This window comes from Ranitomeya imitator, chromosome 3 (genome assembly GCF_032444005.1).
Source record: "Ranitomeya imitator isolate aRanImi1 chromosome 3, aRanImi1.pri, whole genome shotgun sequence".
In the NCBI taxonomy this organism is placed as follows: Eukaryota; Metazoa; Chordata; class Amphibia; order Anura; family Dendrobatidae; genus Ranitomeya; species Ranitomeya imitator.
Window position 1 is genome coordinate 471,391,944 of NC_091284.1, and position 21,223 is coordinate 471,413,166.

Here is a 21,223-nt window from a genome sequence, read left to right on the forward strand (position 1 = left end):
CTCCAGTCCTCAGAAAGTTCTTTGGTCTTCTTTCTTTTCTCCATGCTCAATGTGGTACACACAAGGACACAGGACAGAGGTCGAGTCAACTTTAATCCATGTCAACTGGCTGCAAGTGTGATTTAGTTATTGCCAACACCTGTTAGGTGCCACAGGTAAGTTACAGGTGCTGTTAATTACACAAATTAGGTAAGCATCACATGATTTTTCGAACAGTGCCAATAGTTTTGTCCACCCCCTTTTTTATGTTTGGTGTGGAATTATATCCAATTTGGCTTTAGGACAATACTTTTTGTGTTTTTTTTCATTTAAGACAAATTAAATGAAGATGATAATATCAAATAATTTGTGTTTGCAATCATTTTCAGGAAGAAAATGAGTATTATCTGACAGAATTGCAGGGGTGTCAATAATTTTGGCCATGACTGTAATCCAGTTAATAGTTTAGGGCCTAGGAGCAGTGTCTGCACGTCAGCAGAGTAGCCCAGCCACCCACCGCCTGTTTACCTAAGTACTATTTTTAGCGGCATCTGGCCTAGGAAATCCTTTTGGACCTAGTAGAATTTGGTGCTATTCAGCAGCGTACCCCACCCGTGAAGCAAGCTACACCGCCTGTTTACCTAACTACTATTTTGTAACGGCATCTAGCCCAGGAAATCCTTTTGAGCCTTATAGAATTTGGTGCTACTCAGCAGCATACTTCAACCATGAAGCAAGCTACACGGCCTGTTTACCTAAGTACTATTTTTAACGGCATTTGGCCCAGGAAATCCTTTTGGGCTTAGTAGCAATTTCTGCTACTCAGCAGAGTACCCCATCCATGAAGCAAGCTACATCGCCTGTAAAGGGGTCTACCAAGCTGGGGTACCTCTTTCAGTACCACCCCGTGTTTCAGGAGGTCCGCTCTGCTTTGGCTGGAGTCTGAATGAAGGACGCTGGCTGGAATTGCTTGGTTACATGGGCGCATATAAAAGATCACCACTGCTTCTCCACGTATTTCCAGTCTGACAACACTTTACTCACAGGACACAGAATATATCACACAGATACAGAGGGCAGGCCAGACATACATTACAATAGCCGCAGGTGGCCGGAGCCTGCCGATATTTACTGTGGGAATTACAAAGGTGGGGGGAGGACAAAAGGGGAATATCGTGTCCCCTCTGCCCAGGGGCGCAGCCTGTGGGCTGATGCATTCGGGACATGCATCTCACATGGAACCTATTATCTATCTATATATATAATTGTCTAAGGGTTTTTCCGTCTGTCTGTCTGTCTGTCCTGGAAATCCCACGTCTCTGATTGGTCGGGGCCACCAGGCCTCGACCAATCAGAGACCGGCACAGCATCGACGTAGAAATCCCGCGTCTCTGATTGGTGGTGGAAACATCATGCTTTTGGGCTGTTTCTCTGCAAAGGGGCCAGGACAACTGATCTGGGTACATGAAAGAATGAATGGGGCCATGTATCGTGAGATTTTGAGTGCAAACCTCCTTCCATCAGCAAGGGCATTGAAGATGAAACGTGGATGGGTCTTTCAACATGACAATGATCCAAAGCACACCGCCAGGGCAACGAAGGAGTGGCTTCGTAAGAAGCATTTCAAGGTCCTGGAGTGGCCTAGCCAGTCTCCAGATCTCAACCCTATAGAAAACCTTTGGAGGGAGTTGAAAGTCCGTGTTGCCAAGCGAAAAGCCAAAAACATCACTGCTCTAGAGGAGATCTGCATGGAGGAATGGGCCAAAATACCAACAACAGTGTGTGGCAACCTTGTGAAGACTTACAGAAAACGTTTGACCTCTGTCATTGCCAACAAAGGATATATTACAAACTATTGAGATGAAATTTTGTTTCTGACCAAATACTTATTTTCCACCATAATATGCAAATAAAATGTTAAAAAAACAGACAATGTGATTTTCTGGATTTTTTTTTCTCAGTTTGTCTCCCATAGTTGAGGTCTACCTATGATGTAAATTACAGACGCCTCTCATCTTTTTAAGTGGTGGAACTTGCACTATTTCTAACATAGTAACATAGTAACATAGTAACATAGTTAGTAAGGCCGAAAAAAGACATTTGTCCATCCAGTTCAGCCTATATTCCATTATAATAAATACCCAGATCTACGTCCTTCTACAGAACCTACAGAACCAGTCAGAATTTCTGACTGACTAAATACTTTTTTGCCCCACTGTATATAATTGTCTAAGGGTTTTTCCGTCTGTCTGTCTGTCTGTCCTGGAAATCCCGCGTCTCTGATTGGTCGAGGCCGCCAGGCCTCGACCAATCAGCAACGGGCACAGCGACGATGATGTCATAAAGGACGTAGAAATCCCACGTTTCTGATTCAGCGACAGGCACAGTATCGACGTAGACGTCATAATGGTTGCCATGGCGACGATGATGTCATAAAGGTTGCCTCGACCAATCAGCGACTGGCAGTCTGCCGCGAATTCTGGAATCATCATTGTCCATATACTACGGGGACATGCATATTCTAGAATACCCGATGCGTTAGAATCGGGCCACAATCAAGCATGGCGATGATGATGTCATAAAGGTTGCCTCGACCAATCAGCGACGGGCACAGTCTGCCGCGAATTCGCCTCGACCAATCAGCGACGGGCACAGTATCGACGTAGATGTCATAATGGTTGCCATGGCGACGATGATGTCATAAAGGTTGCCTCGACCAAGCAGCGACGGGCACAGTCTGCCACGAATTCTGGAATCATCATTGTCCATATACTACGGGGACATGCATATTCTAGAATACCCGATGCGTTAGAATCGGGCCACAATCTAGTACATACATATAACTGTACAACATATTCTGGGGGCTAGGTGTTCCGTAACACGTAACACCGCCTTCTTTCTTTCTCAATCTAACCCCTCGGCTCTGGGGTGTCCACTCTCCCTCCAGCTCTCTCCTTTTCACAGGTGGACTACCGCGTGTTTTTACACTGTGGCGAATCTTTTGGGCCCAGGCATAAGAAGTCATCGAAGTAATGGATAATATGTGCTGCCTTACAAACGTCCATGATGACACATTCGAGGAAGCAACTAAATGCCTCAAATAGTGAGCAGGATATGGAGCACCCCATTTGCAAACAGCGATCTATGTAGTATGCTCCTTCACAGAAGCAGCCCAATGGGAGGACACTATTCGGAGGCACAGGTAGTAACCGGAACGCGCCCTCAATGTCGGTTTTGGCCATTAGGGTGCCCCTTACCAACTTTTTACCCGCCTGATTGCCTCGTTAAAGGAGGTACAGTACATAGTACTGTACTTGGTTTCGTGTCGATGTTGTCGTTTACTGACCTGCTTTTTGGATATGACAAATGGTGGATTAGTCTGAATGTATTGGGTTCATTTTTTGGCACAACTCCCAACGGGGGTACGACTACGTCTTCTAAGGAAAGTGTTCTGAATGGACCCGCCGCCATTCTACCTAAAGATATTTCTTTTTTTATTTTTTTTGTCAAGACGTCTGGGTGTTGGTAGAGTGAGTTTAGATTTTTACTCCAGCCTTTCTTGATTTTAGAAGGGCATGACATGCCTATATCTGTGTCTCCTCCTCCTTTTACTCCTCCACCTCTTTTCTTTTCGCATGACTATATGTAGTTGTGACTTTTCCATGTGTTTGTTGTGTCTTCTGAGCAGTTTGTCAGATTTTGGACACGTTTTAAGGTGTTTTCTATGTGTTTTCCATGTGTTTGTATGTGTTTGTGTTTGCCTGCCATTGGTTTCAACGGGGTTCGACGAACATTTCGTCGAACACGTCCCTGTTCGACGAACCGAACCCGAACACTAGGGAGGTGGCTCAACACTAGTGCTCAGTTCTTCATTATTAGAGTTGATCGAATTTGTTCGGATTTGGTCGCCGAATCTGAATTTGTCGTATTCGTGCCATATTGGTACCCTATTCGTGCCGAATGTATGTTTTGATGATCGGTTCCAAATATATTCGGTAAATTCTACTCCCATTGACGGAGTCTAATGATGTTCGACGAATATTGCAAAAACCTTTTTCTATGCCGATCGCATTCAGAACCTAATCCGAACAAATTCGCTCCCCTCTATTCATTATATTAGTCTACTGTATGTATGGGAAACTTGATTATTTGCTTTAATTGAAGCTTCCTGGTCTAGTGATGATCACAGAAAATCAGGAAAAATAAGTAAAAAAAGCTAAGGTAAACGGAAAGCAAAATTGACACCTTATAAATATTTACAATTTATTCTTTCATCCAGTATCAAATAACTCTGACCATCCAGCATTTGTTTCTGACTCAAATGACAAAAAGCAAATCTCTGAGCAGGAATAACCTTTTATGATCATCGTAGTAATGCACTACATAATTGTAACATTCAGTAATTTATAATATTTGATTACCTGGCATTTGTCATGTTTTAATGTCAGATAAGTCTTAGGGAATCTGTCACCCCCTTGGACGTATGTAACCTATTAATATGGGCATACAGGTTATATAATGGTTAAAATAGACTTGTATGTCTATATCTGTCTTGTGGAGAAATCCTTTTTTTAAATTAATTTATGGTAGTGAACTCTTCAAGGCTCTGGGGCATTCGATGTTGCGCAGAAGAAACCACAAGACAACAGATATGAGGCATACAGGTATGATTATTTTAACCATTCTGTTACCTGCAGGCCCATATTAATAGATTGCATAAGTCCAAACTGGCCATCTGGCATTTCTGGCAAATGCCAGAAGGGCCGGCCTCTGTAGTGAGTCGCTCAATATGTTGCTCCCTCCACGCTGTCAGCGGGTGTTCCAATATTCACTTCTGCAGCCAGCACACCAGGCAGCATCAGCTTGCCTTGCGAACACGATCGTGCTGCACCGCTGAAATCACTGCTGCTGTGCTAGACAGGATGAAATTGTCAGCCATGGTCTGTGATGATCACGAGCTGCAGTGAGGTAAGAGACAGGGAAGGAGGAGGCGCCCCTGTTCTGTTCTGTGCTGCTCCAACGCTGCCTTTTACTGCTGCTCGTGATGAGCACATCAGAGCGCCCACTTTCTCCTGTATAGCGTGGTGGCAGGCCCAGAAACTATTTATGAGCAGCTGTCACCCCCAAAATGGAAGTGGAGCGAAGCCCACCGGCATCAGGGGCTTATCTACAGCATTCTGGAATGCTGTAGATAAGCCCCCGATGTATCCTGAAAGATAAGAAAAAGAGGTTAGATTATACTCACCCAGGGGCGGTCGCGGTACGATGGGCATCGCGGTCCGGTCTGGGCCTCCAATCTTCTTACGATGACGTCCTCTTCTTGTCTTCACGCTGCAGCTTCGGCGCAGGCGTACTTTGTCTGCCCTGTTGAGGGCAGAGCAAAGTACTGCAGTGTGCAGGCGCTGGGCCTCTCTGACCTTTCCCGGCGCTTGCGCACTGCAGTACTTTGCTCTGCCCTCAACAGGTCAGACAAAGTACGTCTGCGCCGGAGCCGCAGCATGAAGACAAGAGGATAACGTCATCCTATGAAGATGGGAGGCCCCGAACCGCGACGCCCATCGGACCGGACCGCCCCTGGGTGAGTTTAATCTAACCTCTTTTTCTCATCTTTGAGGATACAGTGGGGCAAAAAAGTATTTAGTCAGTCAGCAATAGTGCAAGTTCCACCACTTAAAATGATGAGAGGCGTCTGTAATTTACATCATAGGTAGACCTCAACTATGGGAGACAAACTGAGAAAAAAAATCCAGAAAATCACATTGTCTGTTTTTTTAACATTTTATTTGCATATTATGGTGGAAAATAAGTATTTGGTCAGAAACAAAATTTCATCTCAATACTTTGTAATATATCCTTTGTTGACAATGACAGAGGTCAAACGTTTTCTGTAAGTCTTCACAAGGTTGTCACACGCTGTTGTTGGTATGTTGGCCCATTCCTCCATGCAGATCTCCTCTAGAGCAGTGATGTTTTTGGCTTTTCGCTTGGCAACACGGACTTTGAACTCCCTCCAAAGGTTTTCTATAGGGTTGAGATCTGGAGACTGGCTAGACCACTCCAGGACCTTGAAATGCTTCTTACGAAGCCACTCCTTCGTTGCCCTGGCGGTGTGCTTTGGATCATTGTCATGTTGAAAGACCCAGCCACGTTTCATCTTCAATGCCCTTGCTGATGGAAGGAGGTTTGCACTCAAAATCTCACGATACATGGCCCCATTAATTCTTTCATGTACCCGGATCAGTCGTCCTTGCCCGTTTGCCGAGAAACAGCCCCAAAGCATGATGTTTCCACCACCATGCTTTACAGTAGGTATGGTGTTTGATGGATGCAACTCAGTATTCTTTTTCCTCCAAACACGACAAGTTGTGTTTCTACCAAACAGTTCCAGTTTGATTTCATCAGACCATAGGACATTCTCCCAAAACTCCTCTGGATCATCCAAATGCTCTCTAGCAAACTTCAGACGGGCCCGGACATGTACTGGCTTAAGCAGTGGGACACGTCTGGCACTGCAGGATCTGAGTCCATGGTGGCGTACTGTGTGTTACTTATGGTAGGCCTTGTTACATTGGTCCCAGCTCTCTGCAGTTCATTCACTAGGTCCCCCTGCGTGGTTCTGGGATTTTTGCTCACCGTTCTTGTGATCATTCTGACCCCACGGGGTGGGATTTTGCGTGGAGCCCCAGATCGAGGGAGATTATCAGTGGTCTTGAATGTCTTCCATTTTCTAATTTTTGCTCCCACTGTTGATTTCTTCACTCCAAGCTGGTTGGCTATTGCAGATTCAGTCTTCCCAGCCTGGTGCAGGGCTACAATTTTGTTTCTGGTGTCCTTTGACAGCTCTTTGGTCTTCACCATAGTGGAGTTTGGAGTCAGACTGTTTGAGGGTGTGCACAGTTGTCTTTTTATACTGATAACAAGTTTAAACAGGTGCCATTACTACAGGTAATGAGTGGAGGAAAGAGGAGACTCTTAAAGAAGAAGTTACAGGTCTGTGAGAGCCAGAAATCTTGATTGTTTGTTTCTGACCAAATACTTATTTTCCACCATAATATGCAAAAAAATGATAAAAAAACAGACAATGTGATTTTCTGGATTTTTTTTTCTCAGTTTGTCTCCCATAGTTGAGGTCTACCTATGATGTAAATTACAGACGCCTCTCATCTTTTTAAGTGGTGGAACTTGCACTATTGCTGACTGACTAAATACTTTTTTGCCCCACTGTACATCAGTGGCTTATCTGCAGCATTCCAGAATGCTGTAGATAAGCCCCTGATGCCGGTGGGCTTAGCTCAACTTCCATTTTGGGGGTGACAGATTCCCTTTAATGTGAGTGCAGGAGCAGAAGCACAGAAAGCAAGCATCGGAGTTGTACCTAGGAACAAAGAAGATGTTAAGAGTCAAGCATTAGTCTAAGAGGGAAAAAAAGCGGCATCCACTCTTCTCCCATGCCACTAACTCAAAAGAAAATCACTTTTACTGTGCTAAACTAGAACTCCCAGTATGCTATAGGAGTTGCAGGACATGCTGCTGGGAGTTATAGTTCTCCTCCAAAGGCAAAAGGATAATAGTTAACCATATGACATTAATGGCACCTATGGGATCTTAACTGCTTCACCCAAAAGCCTGTTTTTGCTTTCCTGACCAAGCCAATTTTTTTCAATTCTGACCACTGTCTTTTTGAGGTCATAACTCTGGAACGCTTCAAAAAAACATGGGAGACCTCTGCAGCCATAATTATGGCTTATATAGCCTCCACCTCTGGAATATATGTTTGGAAGAGTTGGAGGCTCATCTAACAAAGAAGACACCCAGAGATGAGATCTTGGAATCTATGCCGTTGCTCAAAATGTCAACAGGTTTTATAGCAGACGCCTCAGCAGAATCCATTAGATTTGCCGTAAGGAATGGGGCACTAGCCAATATGGCTAGGGGAGCAATGTGGCTGAAAACGTGGTCAAGGGATTGTCACTCGAAGAATAAATTGTGCTCCATTCCCTTTTTAGGCCTTTGAATATTTGGTACGGTACTGGACGTCATGTTATAAAAGGAGTGGGATGAAAAAAAGTGTTTCCAGAAGAGAAACCTAAAAAAATTTCTTCCTTTTGGAAGCCTTATTCCCATCAGAAACCGGAATACAAAGGGAAAGGGAAGACCGGTAGATGGAGCCATCTGAAGGGCGGTAAAGGAAGAAGTTCGTTTTCCAGTTCAGCAAATGGTTCATATAAACAATGACACCAGGAAAGTGGGTGTGAGACTCCCAGACTCTCTTCCGGCTTGGACAGAGGTATCCAAGAACCCATGAGTACTGCAAACGGTAGCAGAGGGTTGCAAGATATAATTCATGCAGATACCCAAGGAAGATTCCACCTAACTATCCAGTCTCCCCAGGTCGCAAGAAGTCTGCTGGCGGACGTAAAGAAGTTGGTGGAATCAGGAGCAGTGGGTCCAGTGCCAGAGTCAGAATGGGGTCTCTGTTATTATTTGGGCCTGTTTTCAATAAAGAAACCAGGTGGAGACTATTACACCATAATAAATCTGAAGTCACTAAGCAGATGGGTATCATACAAAAGAATCAAATTGGAGTCTATAAGATTTATGACTCCATTGATCAAGGAGAATATGGTAATGTGCTCGTTGGATCTCAAATAAGTGTATTGTCACGTGCCTATTAATCCTCACAGCCAGCGGTATCTAAGATTTGCGTTGGTAGAGGAGGGCAAAACTCAACATTACTAATTCAGATGCCTCCCATTTGGTCTTTCCTCAGCACCATGTATTTTCACCAAGCTGGTGGCAGAAGTTATGGCCTTTCTCAGGGAGCAAGGAATATTGTCCAGTATCTGAACGACTTCCTGTTGATGGCGGAGTCCGCCCAGCAACTGAGGACAAGTTTAACTTCAACCATCTTAGTGTTAAACAACAATACAGGCACTTTCCATTAAAAGACTATACCTAAGGATCTTAGATGACTGCATTGTTCTTTGCTTAGACCCTGAGTTCTTGCAAAAAGTTGTACTATCCTTTCATATGACTCAAGAGGTAGTCATGCATTCTTTCTGCCAAGACCATAAAAATAGTCAGGAACGATCTTTTCATTCCCTAAATGTCAGAAGGGTAGTCTTCGGGTACTTAGAAGCCACAAAGGACTGGCAAACAGATCCCAGTATGTTCTTGGGGTAAAAAAAGGGGGAAAAGACGTCAAAAGCGACGGCACGATGGGTCAGATCAGTGATCAGCCTGACCTACACATCGGAAGGGAAGTCTCCTCCAGTCAATATCCGAGCCCATTCCAAAAGAGCACTTCTTGGTCAGAGCAAGCAGGGGCCCCGGTGGACCAAATCTGCAGCACTGCAACAGGGACAAATCTGAATACCTTTTGCAGACACTATAAACTGGACAATTTATCTTGTCCAAAAGATGGCCTTCGCGAGGAAGGTCCTCCAAGCAGTGGTCCCGCCCTGAATGTATCCTCTGGCATTCTCCTGATGGTGCTGTCAGGAGGGATGTCCTGGAAAGTAAGCATTAGACCTACCGGTAATAGGTTTTCCAGGAGTCTATCATAACAGCACCAATTGCATTCCCTCCCTTAAATTTCTATCTAATATGTGACAGTAACGTATGTAGAAGGAAAACTAAATAAAATAGAGTTGCATCCATCCTGGTGTGGTACTTGACAAAATCACTGAGGGGTGGTGGAAGGAGGGGCCTTTTAACCTCTTGTGTGCGCCTGTCCCTATCAAGGATAAGGACAACCTCCTGATGGTGCCGTCATGGTGGATTCCTGGAAAACCTATTACCAGTACGTCTAATGCCTACTTTTTGCATCACCACATTTTGAGAGCTGTAATTTTTCCATATTTTGGCTGACTGTCATGGCTTGTTTTTTTGCAGGACGAGCTGATGTTTTTGGTACCATTTTTTAGTACATGATACTTTGATTGCTTTCTATGCCGGTTTTTGGGTTACATAATTAACATTTCTTTTTTTTTTTTTTTTTCATTTGTAGTGGTACAACACGGCACTCGTACTATCATGCGAGTTAGGTGCTCAAGTAGGGCATCCAGCCCAAAGCAATCCAGACAATAGAGAAACTTGGCACTTGGCATCCATGGAGACAAAAGTTGAACGTTTTCGGTCCACATCCAGACCTTCATCAGAACAATTATACTGGTATACTGGGAAATGCGTAGATCCTGTCTAAACAGGTTCCAACAGAGTTTTCAAAGAAGCCTGGATGCGAAGAGGAATCCTCTGTTGGAACCAGTTTTGACAGGATATACGTATTTCCCAGTATACCAGTGATGTACAATAACAAATTGTATTGTACCGTGTTAGCGAGAAAAATCAATGTGAATACTTTTCTGCCCAATGATGACAGCAGTATTCTAGGAGTGATACCTTTATTGGCTAACCAGAAAATATGTTTGCAAGCTTTCAGAGCACAGTGGCTCCTTCAGGCAAGATTACAAAAAACACCAGTATACCAGTATAATTGTTCTGATGAAGGTGCGGATGTGGACCGAAAACGTTCAACTTTTGTCTCTATGGATGCACATTGAATAAATAACTAAACACGCTAAAGAATTTTTGAGTGCCAAGTTTCTCTGTTGTCTGTTTTTTTTGTTTGTTTTTTTACAGTTCAAAGTGTGGTAAAATTGGTAAGGCAGCTTTATTCTTTGGGTCAGTACGATTACAGCAATACCTCATTTATATATTTTTTTTTTTATGTTTTGGCACTTTTACACAATAAACTCTTTTATATAAAATATAATAATTTTTGCATTGCTTTTGTTCTGAGAGCTATAACTTATTTTTCTGCTGATGGCGCTGTATGACGTCTTTTTTTTTTTTTTTTTTTGTGGGACAAGATGACCTTTTCAGCGATAACATTTTTACTTACAGCTATCTTTTTGATTACGTTTTATTTGCAATTTTTGTTCAGCGGTATGATAAAGCATTTGTTTTTTGTCTCTCTTCATTTATTTTTTTGACGGTGTTCACTGATGGGGTTAACTAGTGGGACAGTTTTATAGAGCGGGTCGTTACGGACATGGCAGTACCAAATATGTGTACTTTTATTGTTTTCTTTTACATAAATGTATTTATTTGAAAAACGTTTTTGTTTTTTTCTTTTGGGATTATATGTATGTGTGTGTATATGTATATATGTATATATGTATGTGTGTATGTGTATATGTGTGTGTGTGTATATATATATATATATATATATATATATATATATATATATATATATATATATATATATATATATATATATATATATATATATATATATATATAATATTATTTTTACATTGTCCCATCGCATCATGTTGTCCTGATGGCAGTGCGCAGGGAACTCATTCCCTGTGCGGTGCTCATCTATGCTGCTGTCACTGACAGTGGCATCAGATGGGTTAAATGCCTTTGCTCGGTGCTAGCACCGATCGTGGGCATTGCTGCGGGGTGTCACCTCACACAGAGCTGAAACTCGCACCTGATCGCTGCTGCGCTCAGCATGAGGCCGCGCAATCTGTGCACCATACCTGTACTTTAAAGGTATGGCGCATGTCAGGAAGGGGTTAAACGGTGCTGCTGGATCCACATGCTGCACGTATCAGACATTAGCTCTATAATTCCAGCCAGGTATGTTTGACCTGCAGCGTTTCAGGGAAAGAATACTTTAAAGGCCACCGAGGATCGAGGCTGCACAGGTGACTGGTCAGACATGCGAGTCCATGGTGGCTTCTCCCATTACGCTCCCACTGAGGGACAATGTTCTTCCTGCGTTCATGTACAGGAAGAGATCAGTCATTGGCAGCAGAAGGGGAGAAGTCAAACATGTTTTTCTCTGACGCCGCAGCATTTTAGAGACAGACATACCTGGCTTCGGCCGTACAGCCAGTGCTGGAAATATGTTGACCATTTTTCAGACAGCAGGTATCAGCTGTCAGGTTCACTTCAAAGGGTTTGTTCAGTGCTGTTTACTTCTGAATTGGGAGGTGAGCAGCCCTGAAGACGAAGTCTACTGATAGCAGGAAAAACTAGAGGAAAAAAATGCATTCACTGGCCTTTAAAATGTTTCTTCTTTACTGGAAAATTAAAAAGTGTTTGCGGGGTGAATGGGATGCTTGCAGGATGGCAGTCCTTTCTCACCAACTGGTGGTTCAACAGGTCCTGCAAGTATTCCATTCACCCCTGCAAACCTTATGATTTAATTTTCCAATAAAGAAGAAACGTTTTAAAGAACGGTGAGTGCGTTTATTCCTCTACTTTTTCCTGCTAAGCTGTTCATGCTATTTTATACACATCTGTGTTCCTGCAAGGTCTGCTTCCCTGGTTATCCCATGCATTAAATGGAGTATCTGTAGATGATGCCAGCACACATCTTTGCTGCATATAGTCAGAGATACCTGAAAGCACAGATGCATGAATGGCAGCTTTCATGAACATGTCTTGGTAGGTAGGTATGATTTGATGGCAGGATATCGGCAACACTGTTTCCAATGTGGTAGTAAACATGTATAGGTGCATTTGAGCCAAGTCTTGCCAACAATCGCAAAATGCTCCTAATGTTTTCTAATGCCGAATCGGCAGGAGAAAATAATCACAGATCCGAGCTGCCCCATAGAATAACCCTGGTTATGAGTGTTTTATCACATAGCGCTCGGTAATGTTATACACTCTTGTGACCCCGGCCTTAGAGCAATAAATAGGACTGAGCTGTAATACTGAACCGCCTGTGACTGTTATGTAGCTGTGTTACTCACCTCACTACTTATAACATACAGGCGCACAAAAATGTTACACATTCACCATGTGACAAGTGGGTCTGTGTACCTTCAAATGCCACGGCTGAATTTTAGTGCCAGTCTGACCTTGCGTCAAAGGGGGTGACGGATTCCCTTTAATGAAATCCGGCTTTGCAGCGTGTCTACTGAACAGGATGTCTGCCAAGGAGGGGGAGAAAGGGGTAGATGATTGCGATCACCGGGCACTCACTCTGTAGTAAGCCCTGACTGCTCATAGCACCCTGTGCCACCCACATGACTGGAAGCAAGTGGCTACATGGAGAATAGAACTTCCTTTTCTTCATGCAAGCAAAAATCCAGTACGCTCCCGCATATGATAAAACCGGTATTTTCCTGCAGGGTAGTATTATGGATGTAGGTAAATTTTGTGGTGGGTTTGTTTCCTTTTAGTGAGGTTTCCTGATTGAGGAGTGCTTTTTACAATACAAACTCGTGTCTTTGAAATAAATTTCAACAACATTTTTAAAATCACCAAAGTTGTCTGTCTATCGCTAATTACGACATCCATGGTATGAAGCAGCCAGGATAAATTTGTATTTTCCCTGTGTAGAGAAATGTTTCATTCTATTACGCACTTGAGTAGGAGAAATTCTGGGTGGCTCATAGATCTGCCAGGGGGATCTCCCTGGAAAGTTCTCCAAGGCACACTGCAAACATACAAGTTGGCAGTTTGAAAACAAAAATGGATTTTCTTAACTAAATTTTAGAATGGGAAAACATTCCAAGTGACTTTAAATATAACCTTCTCTTTTGAAAGAACTTGCGGTGCAGTAGAATGGTCATGAGCCTTTTGTGCAGGGAAAAGACTTTGCAAAAACATCTGTCGCATAAAGTGGTAGCCTAGTTATAATGTATTTGGCGTCTGTAAAAAGTATTTCCTAAATTAAAGAACTCGCTCTTTTCCTGCCAAGAAAACAAGGGGACATGCTTGGAGTTTCTCACTGGCTTAAATCAAAAGCAGTTATTTTTTATTTATTGAAAATTGTCAAAACCTTTGCCACCCATAAATTCTGGTTTGATGCCTTAGCTGTGAGTCTTCAGCTTGTAATGAGGATAACTTTCATATCTTCATCCGCTTTCTGGTATGTGTTTTCTCTTCCTAAATTTGTCATTGCTGTTTGTGTCCCCACTGTTTCTTCTGTGTACAGTGTCCCTCTTTGTGTTTTGGTGTCTGGTGGGGCATTGTAAGTGGTCAACCTGTCAAACCCTTAGTGTCACAGGTCGCTTGGAGACTTCTTCAGACTGCCATTGTGCAGGAAATGGACTTGTCTTTAGAAGACATCTGTGTAGGCCTGCATAAGGGCTTGACGTCAGTCATTGAGAGAAGTGTGATGAGTGTTACACAGTAGCATTCATGAATAGGGGGGACTAGTAAAAGTAGTTATTAATTAAAGGAAGTTGTGAAGAGTAACTGCAGTTCGTGCCTGAGGGACCTGCTGACTCTATGCTGAAACAGGCATTTAGACAGGCCAGTGGGCTACAGTAAGAAACTGGGAGAGACTTTGGTAGCCTGTATAGTGAAGTGCAGGAGGCTGGAACACTGCCTCCATGAGACATGCTGGTGGGCTGATGGCAGACCCTGATAGACACGGAAATTAATATTCTAGTTGTGTGGACTATGGGTAAGCCTGCCCATTTGGAGTGTACAGATGACAGAGACAGAATTTCCTGAGGCCTAATGTGCCAGCCTGTGTGCGAGGGTACTGGTGGGGCAAAGAGGGGTAAGTTCTAGTCACGTCACGTGCTAAAGAGTAGCAGGTTCTAGCCTACTGAGTTATTCTTACTCCCATGTAACAAGTGGAAGATTGAGCATTGCAGTGTTTCCAAGACAATAAGAATTATGTGCTAAAATTTCATTTGTAGTATTGCTGCAAGCTGTTTATTCTTTTAAAGACCATACCCATTTGAACTGGGTCTGTTTGCTACTTCATAACCTGTCTTGCTAACCCCCCCGAAAATTGTGATGTCAATAACCTAAAAGAATTTTAGCTTGTGCGAAATAGTTTTATGCAAAGAGGCCGGACTAGCGGATTTCAGCGAAATGTTAATCGGTGGTTAACCAGCTACATACCGTAGTTAATGATTTTAGTAACTTCTTTTTAGATTGTAGGCATGTGACGCCAGGGTCCTGTACCAGTCGATCAGATAGTTTGTTTACTTTTATATGTTTCATATATGTATTATATATGTAACCCTTTTCACGTGTACAGCACCCCGGAATTGATGGTGCTTTAAAAATAAATAATAATCCTTTTTATTCCACTTGTAATTTGCAGGAAAGAAATGCAGAGAGTGCCATTGAAGCTCTGAAGGAATATGAACCAGAGATGGGCAAAGTAATCCGCGCAGACAGGAGTGGTGTGCAACGTATCAGAGCAAGAGATATTGTTCCCGGGGACATTGTAGAGGTGGCAGGTACTGTTCCTGTTTCGGAGAAAAAAAAAGTCCAGCCATTTTTATTTTTTACTTACTGGCATACAAATATTTATGGCAAATATACTGTATCCTGTATGTTGAAATAGAATACCATATTTATTGTTGTACTACCGGGTGAGTTTCTGCTGCTGAAGCACAAACAGGAAAATCATTATTATCTTTGTTATTATGATAGTTCTTAATTTTGCTAATTTTATTGTGGGACCAGTTAACTGTGGTTTTTCATTGGCAAAAGAAATGTCACAAAGCAGCAAGAAGATGGCCCCGATGTGTTAAATGCCAAATTCTTAGCTAGTGTATTGCGTCTTCATCATTTCATCAAAATACTGATTCTATTTCATGCCTCATTACTTAGCAGTATTTGAATAGTATATTAAATGCTGAGTTGGATGCTCTTGCCTGTGGAAAGCTGCAGGATACTTTTTCCAGAGTTTTTTTTTTTTTCCTTCAGAAAACCATGGTACTTTCCATATGTAGTTCTGCCGGTAGCAACCCTAAGGACAATCTGACCACATAAATAGAACGTGCAGAATGAAAGCTTTGTAGGAAATGAAAAAATGTTGGAAAGTTACTGAAATCATTTTGAGTAGCGGAATCTGTAGTTTCCCATTGTAACTATGTTTAAAATGAGGCAAACCACACTGATAGAATTCAAGAGAAAATCACATTGACTGTACAAATTAGCAATCACATAGTAAAATGACATGCAAATGTTAATGAGACCGTTTTTGTTAGAATGTTATGGTTTAAAAAACATTAAAAGAACAATTTAAAAAAAAAGTTAGAACCCAAAGCCAAACGAAGACAACGTGTTGTGTATTGGGTTAAAAAAGTGCTATATCTTTGTCATACATTTGACTATGCTGCACACGTTGCGGATTGTATTCGTTTTAGCCGCGTTTTTTTCACCACAAAAGCGCATACACAACACAATCCATTGAATTCAATGTGATTCCGCAATGCTGTGCCAATGCTGCGTATTTTTCTGCAGCGGAATTGCATCTTTGTGCGGAATCGCGGTGATTCCTCACATACAGGAATGCATTGATCCGCTCACTTTCCGCATGGGGCTATATGCCCACCATGCGCAAAGTAAGTGGATCATGTGCGGGTGGAACCTGGGTGTGGAGGAGAGGAGACTCTTCTCCAGGCCCTGGGGATAAAAAATAGTTATATACTCACCTTCTGGTGGCCTCCGGATGCAGCCCAGGCCTTAGCGATGCTCCCGTTCCCAGTGATGCCTTGCGACAATGACCTGTGATAACGTAACGGTCTCGCGTGATGCTACGTCATCTTGAGTCATTGTCGCGAGGCATCGCTGGGAACGGGAGTTGCCGAGATCATCGCGAGGATCGGGAAGTCTGTGGGGGCTGTCGGAAGGTGAGAATATAACGATTTTTTATTTTTTTATATTTAACATTCTATATAGGGTTGAGCGACTTTTACTTTTTAAGGGTCGAGTCGGGTTTCGCGAAACCAGACTATCTCAAAAGTCGAGTCGAGTGAAATCGGCCAATTATGGCGAAAAGTCGGGGATCGACCGAAACACGAAACCCAATGCAAAGTCAATGGGAAATCTTTTTTTTTTTTTTTCTCTCTCTCTCTCCCTCTCCCTCTCCACACTAGGATCGGGTCTGGTTTCATGAAACCAGACTTTGCCAAAAGTCAGTGACTTTTGAATTTGTCCGATCCGCTTAGCTCAAGCCTAATTCTATATATTACTATTGATGCTGCATAGGCAGCGTCAATAGTAAAAAGTTGGTCACACTTGTCAAACACTGACAAGTGTAACCAACCTGTCAATCATTTTACCAAGCGATGCTACAGATCGCTTGGAAAACGCTAGCATTCAGCAAGCTAATTACGCTTGCAAAACGCTAGTGTTTAGCGGGAATACGCATGCCAATTCCGCATGCTTATTTCCCGCGGCAGGGAGTTGCAGAATTGCCGCTGAAATTTCCGCGGCAATTCCACAACATGTGCACATAGCAGAGTGAATTCACACTTGTTGCAGATCTTTCTGGGACTGTTTGATACGTTGTGTGGGGTTCTTACATTTTTTTTATTTGCTGCAGAAACAACGAAATTCAGATAAAAGGATTTTCGAAATTTCTGCAACAAACTTGTCACATGTTAACATAGTTTACTTCTCTTCAGCTACCTGGATTAAGTTGTTAAATAGGAGAAGCCTGTTTAACCCAGCACATGTCTGTGCTTGTGGGTCATAGAAAAATTACCTCTTAAGGATTGGGCGATTGTTTTTTTTGTTTTTGCACTTTTTTGCCAGCTCCTTATCAGAGTCAGGTAACACGTTTATACACCGCTGATTACCGTACCTAAGATTCACAATCCCACTAGATGATATCACAGCTGACCCTGCTCCCTCTCCCTTTCACATGCTCTTTAGATGTTACAATACAGAAGATGGGCTCCGAGCCGGTTTGTTTCTGCTAATGTACATGTGGATTTCCTGAAACATCAAGTTAGTCTAAAATGGCACAAAGGCCAGAGTGAAAATGGCAATATTGTCTCATTTTTATTTATTTACGGTAAACAGTTTGTGATCTAGGAATAAACATTGCCAAAAATGATTAAAAAGAAGATGTTTAACTCAAAAACCTTATTTAAAAAATAGGCCACTTAGAGAAATGTATATATTCATTGGTCATCCTCAGGCTCCTAGTAAAAGTGTATAGGGTAAAGCATTAATTTTTTTTTCTTGGGCGTTGCATGATTGCATTTAGTTAGTATAACAATTCTTATACTTTCAAAAAACGTAAAAAATACATCAGTACTTTATCTTGTCTAGAAACTGAGTAAGCTCCCTGTTACACTACACACTGGTTGTAGGTATTCAGTGTCTCCGTACAAAGGATCTATATTGGTCCAAAGTGGCAGTACAGTTCAAGGCTCAAGAATTTCTTGAGTGGAAGCTTCATATTTTGTCAGATTAGTTACTTGCTCATTAACAGGGCTGTGGAGTCTGTAAGCCAAACCTCCGACTCCTCAATTTCCCTGATTCCGACCCCACAGCACTGCCTCACTACTGAGCATGTACATAAAGTGCAGCACAGATTCATCTCACCTAAAAGCCAAGATCAGCAACAAAACAGACATTTATAGGACATTTCATTTACAGCACATCTTTCATTGTACTGCTGTACCCAATTTATTATATATTTTAGGAGTCGGACCATTTTATATTTAAATAAAAAAATAAATATTATTTTTGCTCTGACTCCACCAAAATTGAAACCGACTCCACAGCTCTGCTCATTAGTACAGTCTATTGTGCACACATCCCAAATGAATGTTATTTTTTTGTTGTTGACATTTCCATAGTAACAGCCAACAACAGTCTTGTGTTCTCTTCACAAGAGCACATGTCTAGGCCTCTAAGTGGCTTCTGCACAAGAAATACTAGTAGGAGACCTTTTGAGACAACATTTATTCAATAACCTGCATGCTCTGTGTGACCTATCATGTTTGCCTACACCTTTTCATATTACTTTTTATTGGCCGTTTTTTTGTCTGCTTACAAAAATAATAAATCTGCAACGAAATGAACCCTTCTTAATTTATCCCAACTCTTCTTATCCTCTACACCGAACCTCCAAAATCCACATCTTATAATGGTTGAATCCTTCTTTTTCACCTTCCTTACACTTTCTACCATTCATAAGGTAGCCCAAAATATCGCTGCTGATATCCTTTCTTACATTACCTTGTACCAGTGCTTACAAAATGTGTTGGTGTATTGTAAATAGAAACTTCTGGCACCAGGCCTATATAGATTACATAATGGCTATTATTGATAGTCAATATAATTATCACGAATATGGAAGCATGAGCATGTTCTAAATATCTTATGGTTAGTGATATCTGGATGGATTTCATCATGCAGTGTTGTTAATGAATACTTTTTTAACTTGTTTCCATTTTATTGGCAAAAGTAGCACACATGAGCCATAGATGAGACACATTCATGCTTTTTGCTCTGATAAAATGAAAAATCCTTCAGTAAAGTAAGCAACTTAGTGCAGCAAAGATTTCAAGTGCTGATTCTCATCATTTATGTAGCATGTTTTTTTTCTGATACACCTAAGATTTGACTCCTTATTTCAGTTGCAATTTTTTTCGACCCGTATGCGTGGTAAAGTGGTTTTTTGCTTTTTTTCAGCTTTGCTTAGCTCTGCAGATTACTTCTGAATTATCCTCCTAGGAAACCACATTGTTTCATTCCTACAGTTGATACACCTGTTAAAGGACAAACTTAGCATTAACCTGCTACGTACTGAATTTATCAATCGTGGAGAGTCAAAGCCTTTTTTTTTTTTTTTTCTAGACACGAACTCACTAACCATCATCTGTTCACAAATCGTATAGCATTCTGGCTTAATTGGGTCTGCCAACTGATTATGCTTTTGAGGTCTAAATTTTTTTTTTAACCTAAAACAATGCAAGAATGTCTGTGCCCCATGGCTAATAAAAGCAATGAAAGAAAACGGCAGATATATAAGCATGAGTCCACTAATGTCACTCATCACAGGAGTGTTCCTGCCGCTCTCAGCAGTGACCGGCAATGTACATGTAAATGGCAACCTGTCAATCGCTACTGTGAGGAGTGACCTCCTGGACTGGTACCATTCCAGAGATGCTGGTGCTGTGTATACTGTCATATGCAGCGTGACATTATGTCCCATGAGTGCTGCACCCAATCAGTGCCACTGATCAGATGCAGTGCTCATAACTACCCCAGATGTCCGAGGTGTGTCCAAGGGAAGTATGAGCAAAGCAGCCCATTAGCGGACTGTGGCTACAGCACTATTATTCTATGATAGCGCAAATCCAAGAAGTGAGTATAAGCTGTTTTTATTCTCAATGAGGCCATGTTTCACTTAAGACTTGGATTGCCCCTTTTAACCTCTGTCCAAACTTTGACAAACTGTTACATTATATATTGGGTACCCATCTTTGATGCAGGCTCAGGAGCTGTCTTCCCAGCAGATGGCTGATGATGATACATTAGTGGTGCAACCAGTGATATGGCTATTTCTTCAAAGTGATTAGGGAGATTTTTTTCAACATGACAATGTCAGGCCGCATGCTGCTTGTGTTACTGTGTGCAGCCTGCTTGGCTTAAATGTGCCATCATACTTTTCTCCCAACATGCATATCTTAGACATCATTGATTGGCAAGAAAATCACTAAGATCCCTTTGCATTTGCCGAAGTACATTCAACATGGTAGTATATTTCCCAGACAACCATTAATGACCTCACATGCCAAGGCTTGCATGCACGTTTGTTAGAGCATAGTGTTTCTCCTCAAAACAAAACAAATGGAAGATGTTTTAAGTCTTTCCATTTTGTCATCATTTACATATTAACATGTCTATTAAATACTGATTCCACAATTTCCATCTTGGTGTTCCAATTTTAGGTGGTAACACCGTATCCATAAGTTTCCAGTCTTCCAAAATCTAAAATTTAACTTTATATCTGAAAACTGTGTATCGAGAAAAAGAAAACACCAAAATGATATAAAAGGACCTTTCATCATGTAATAAACACAGTTTCATAGCTCCTTCGACTGAAAATAGTAAACATGGTAATGGCGACACAAGAACAACAACAAAAAAAACATAATTTATATATATATTATAATGTACCGTATATACTCGAGTATAAGCTGACCCGAGTATAAGCCGACCCCCCTAATTTTGCCACAAAAAACTGGGAAAACTTATTGACTCGAGTATAAGCCTAGGGTGGAAAATGCAGCATTTACCGGTGAATTTCAAAAATAAAAATAGATGCTCCATACCGTTCATTATGGCCCCATAGATGCTCCACATAAAGCTGTGCTATATACAATGCTCTGCACCGTTCATTATGGCCCCATAGATGCTCCACATAAAGCTGTGCTATATACAATGCTCTATACCGTTCATTATGGCCCCATAGATGCTCCATAGAAAGCTGTGCCATATA

At 41.9% G+C, this 21,223-nt stretch overlaps 1 protein-coding gene across 1 annotated transcript in view; it reads left to right on the plus strand.

The window, feature by feature from the left end:
* LOC138670279 (sarcoplasmic/endoplasmic reticulum calcium ATPase 3) overlaps positions 1-21,223 on the plus strand; it is a 319,975-nt gene that overhangs the window by 154,623 nt on the left and 144,129 nt on the right. Inside the window, exon 5 of the mRNA XM_069757474.1 lies at positions 15,071-15,209. Coding sequence (XP_069613575.1) covers positions 15,071-15,209 — 139 coding nt within the window. The remainder of the gene's footprint in view (positions 1-15,070; positions 15,210-21,223) is intronic.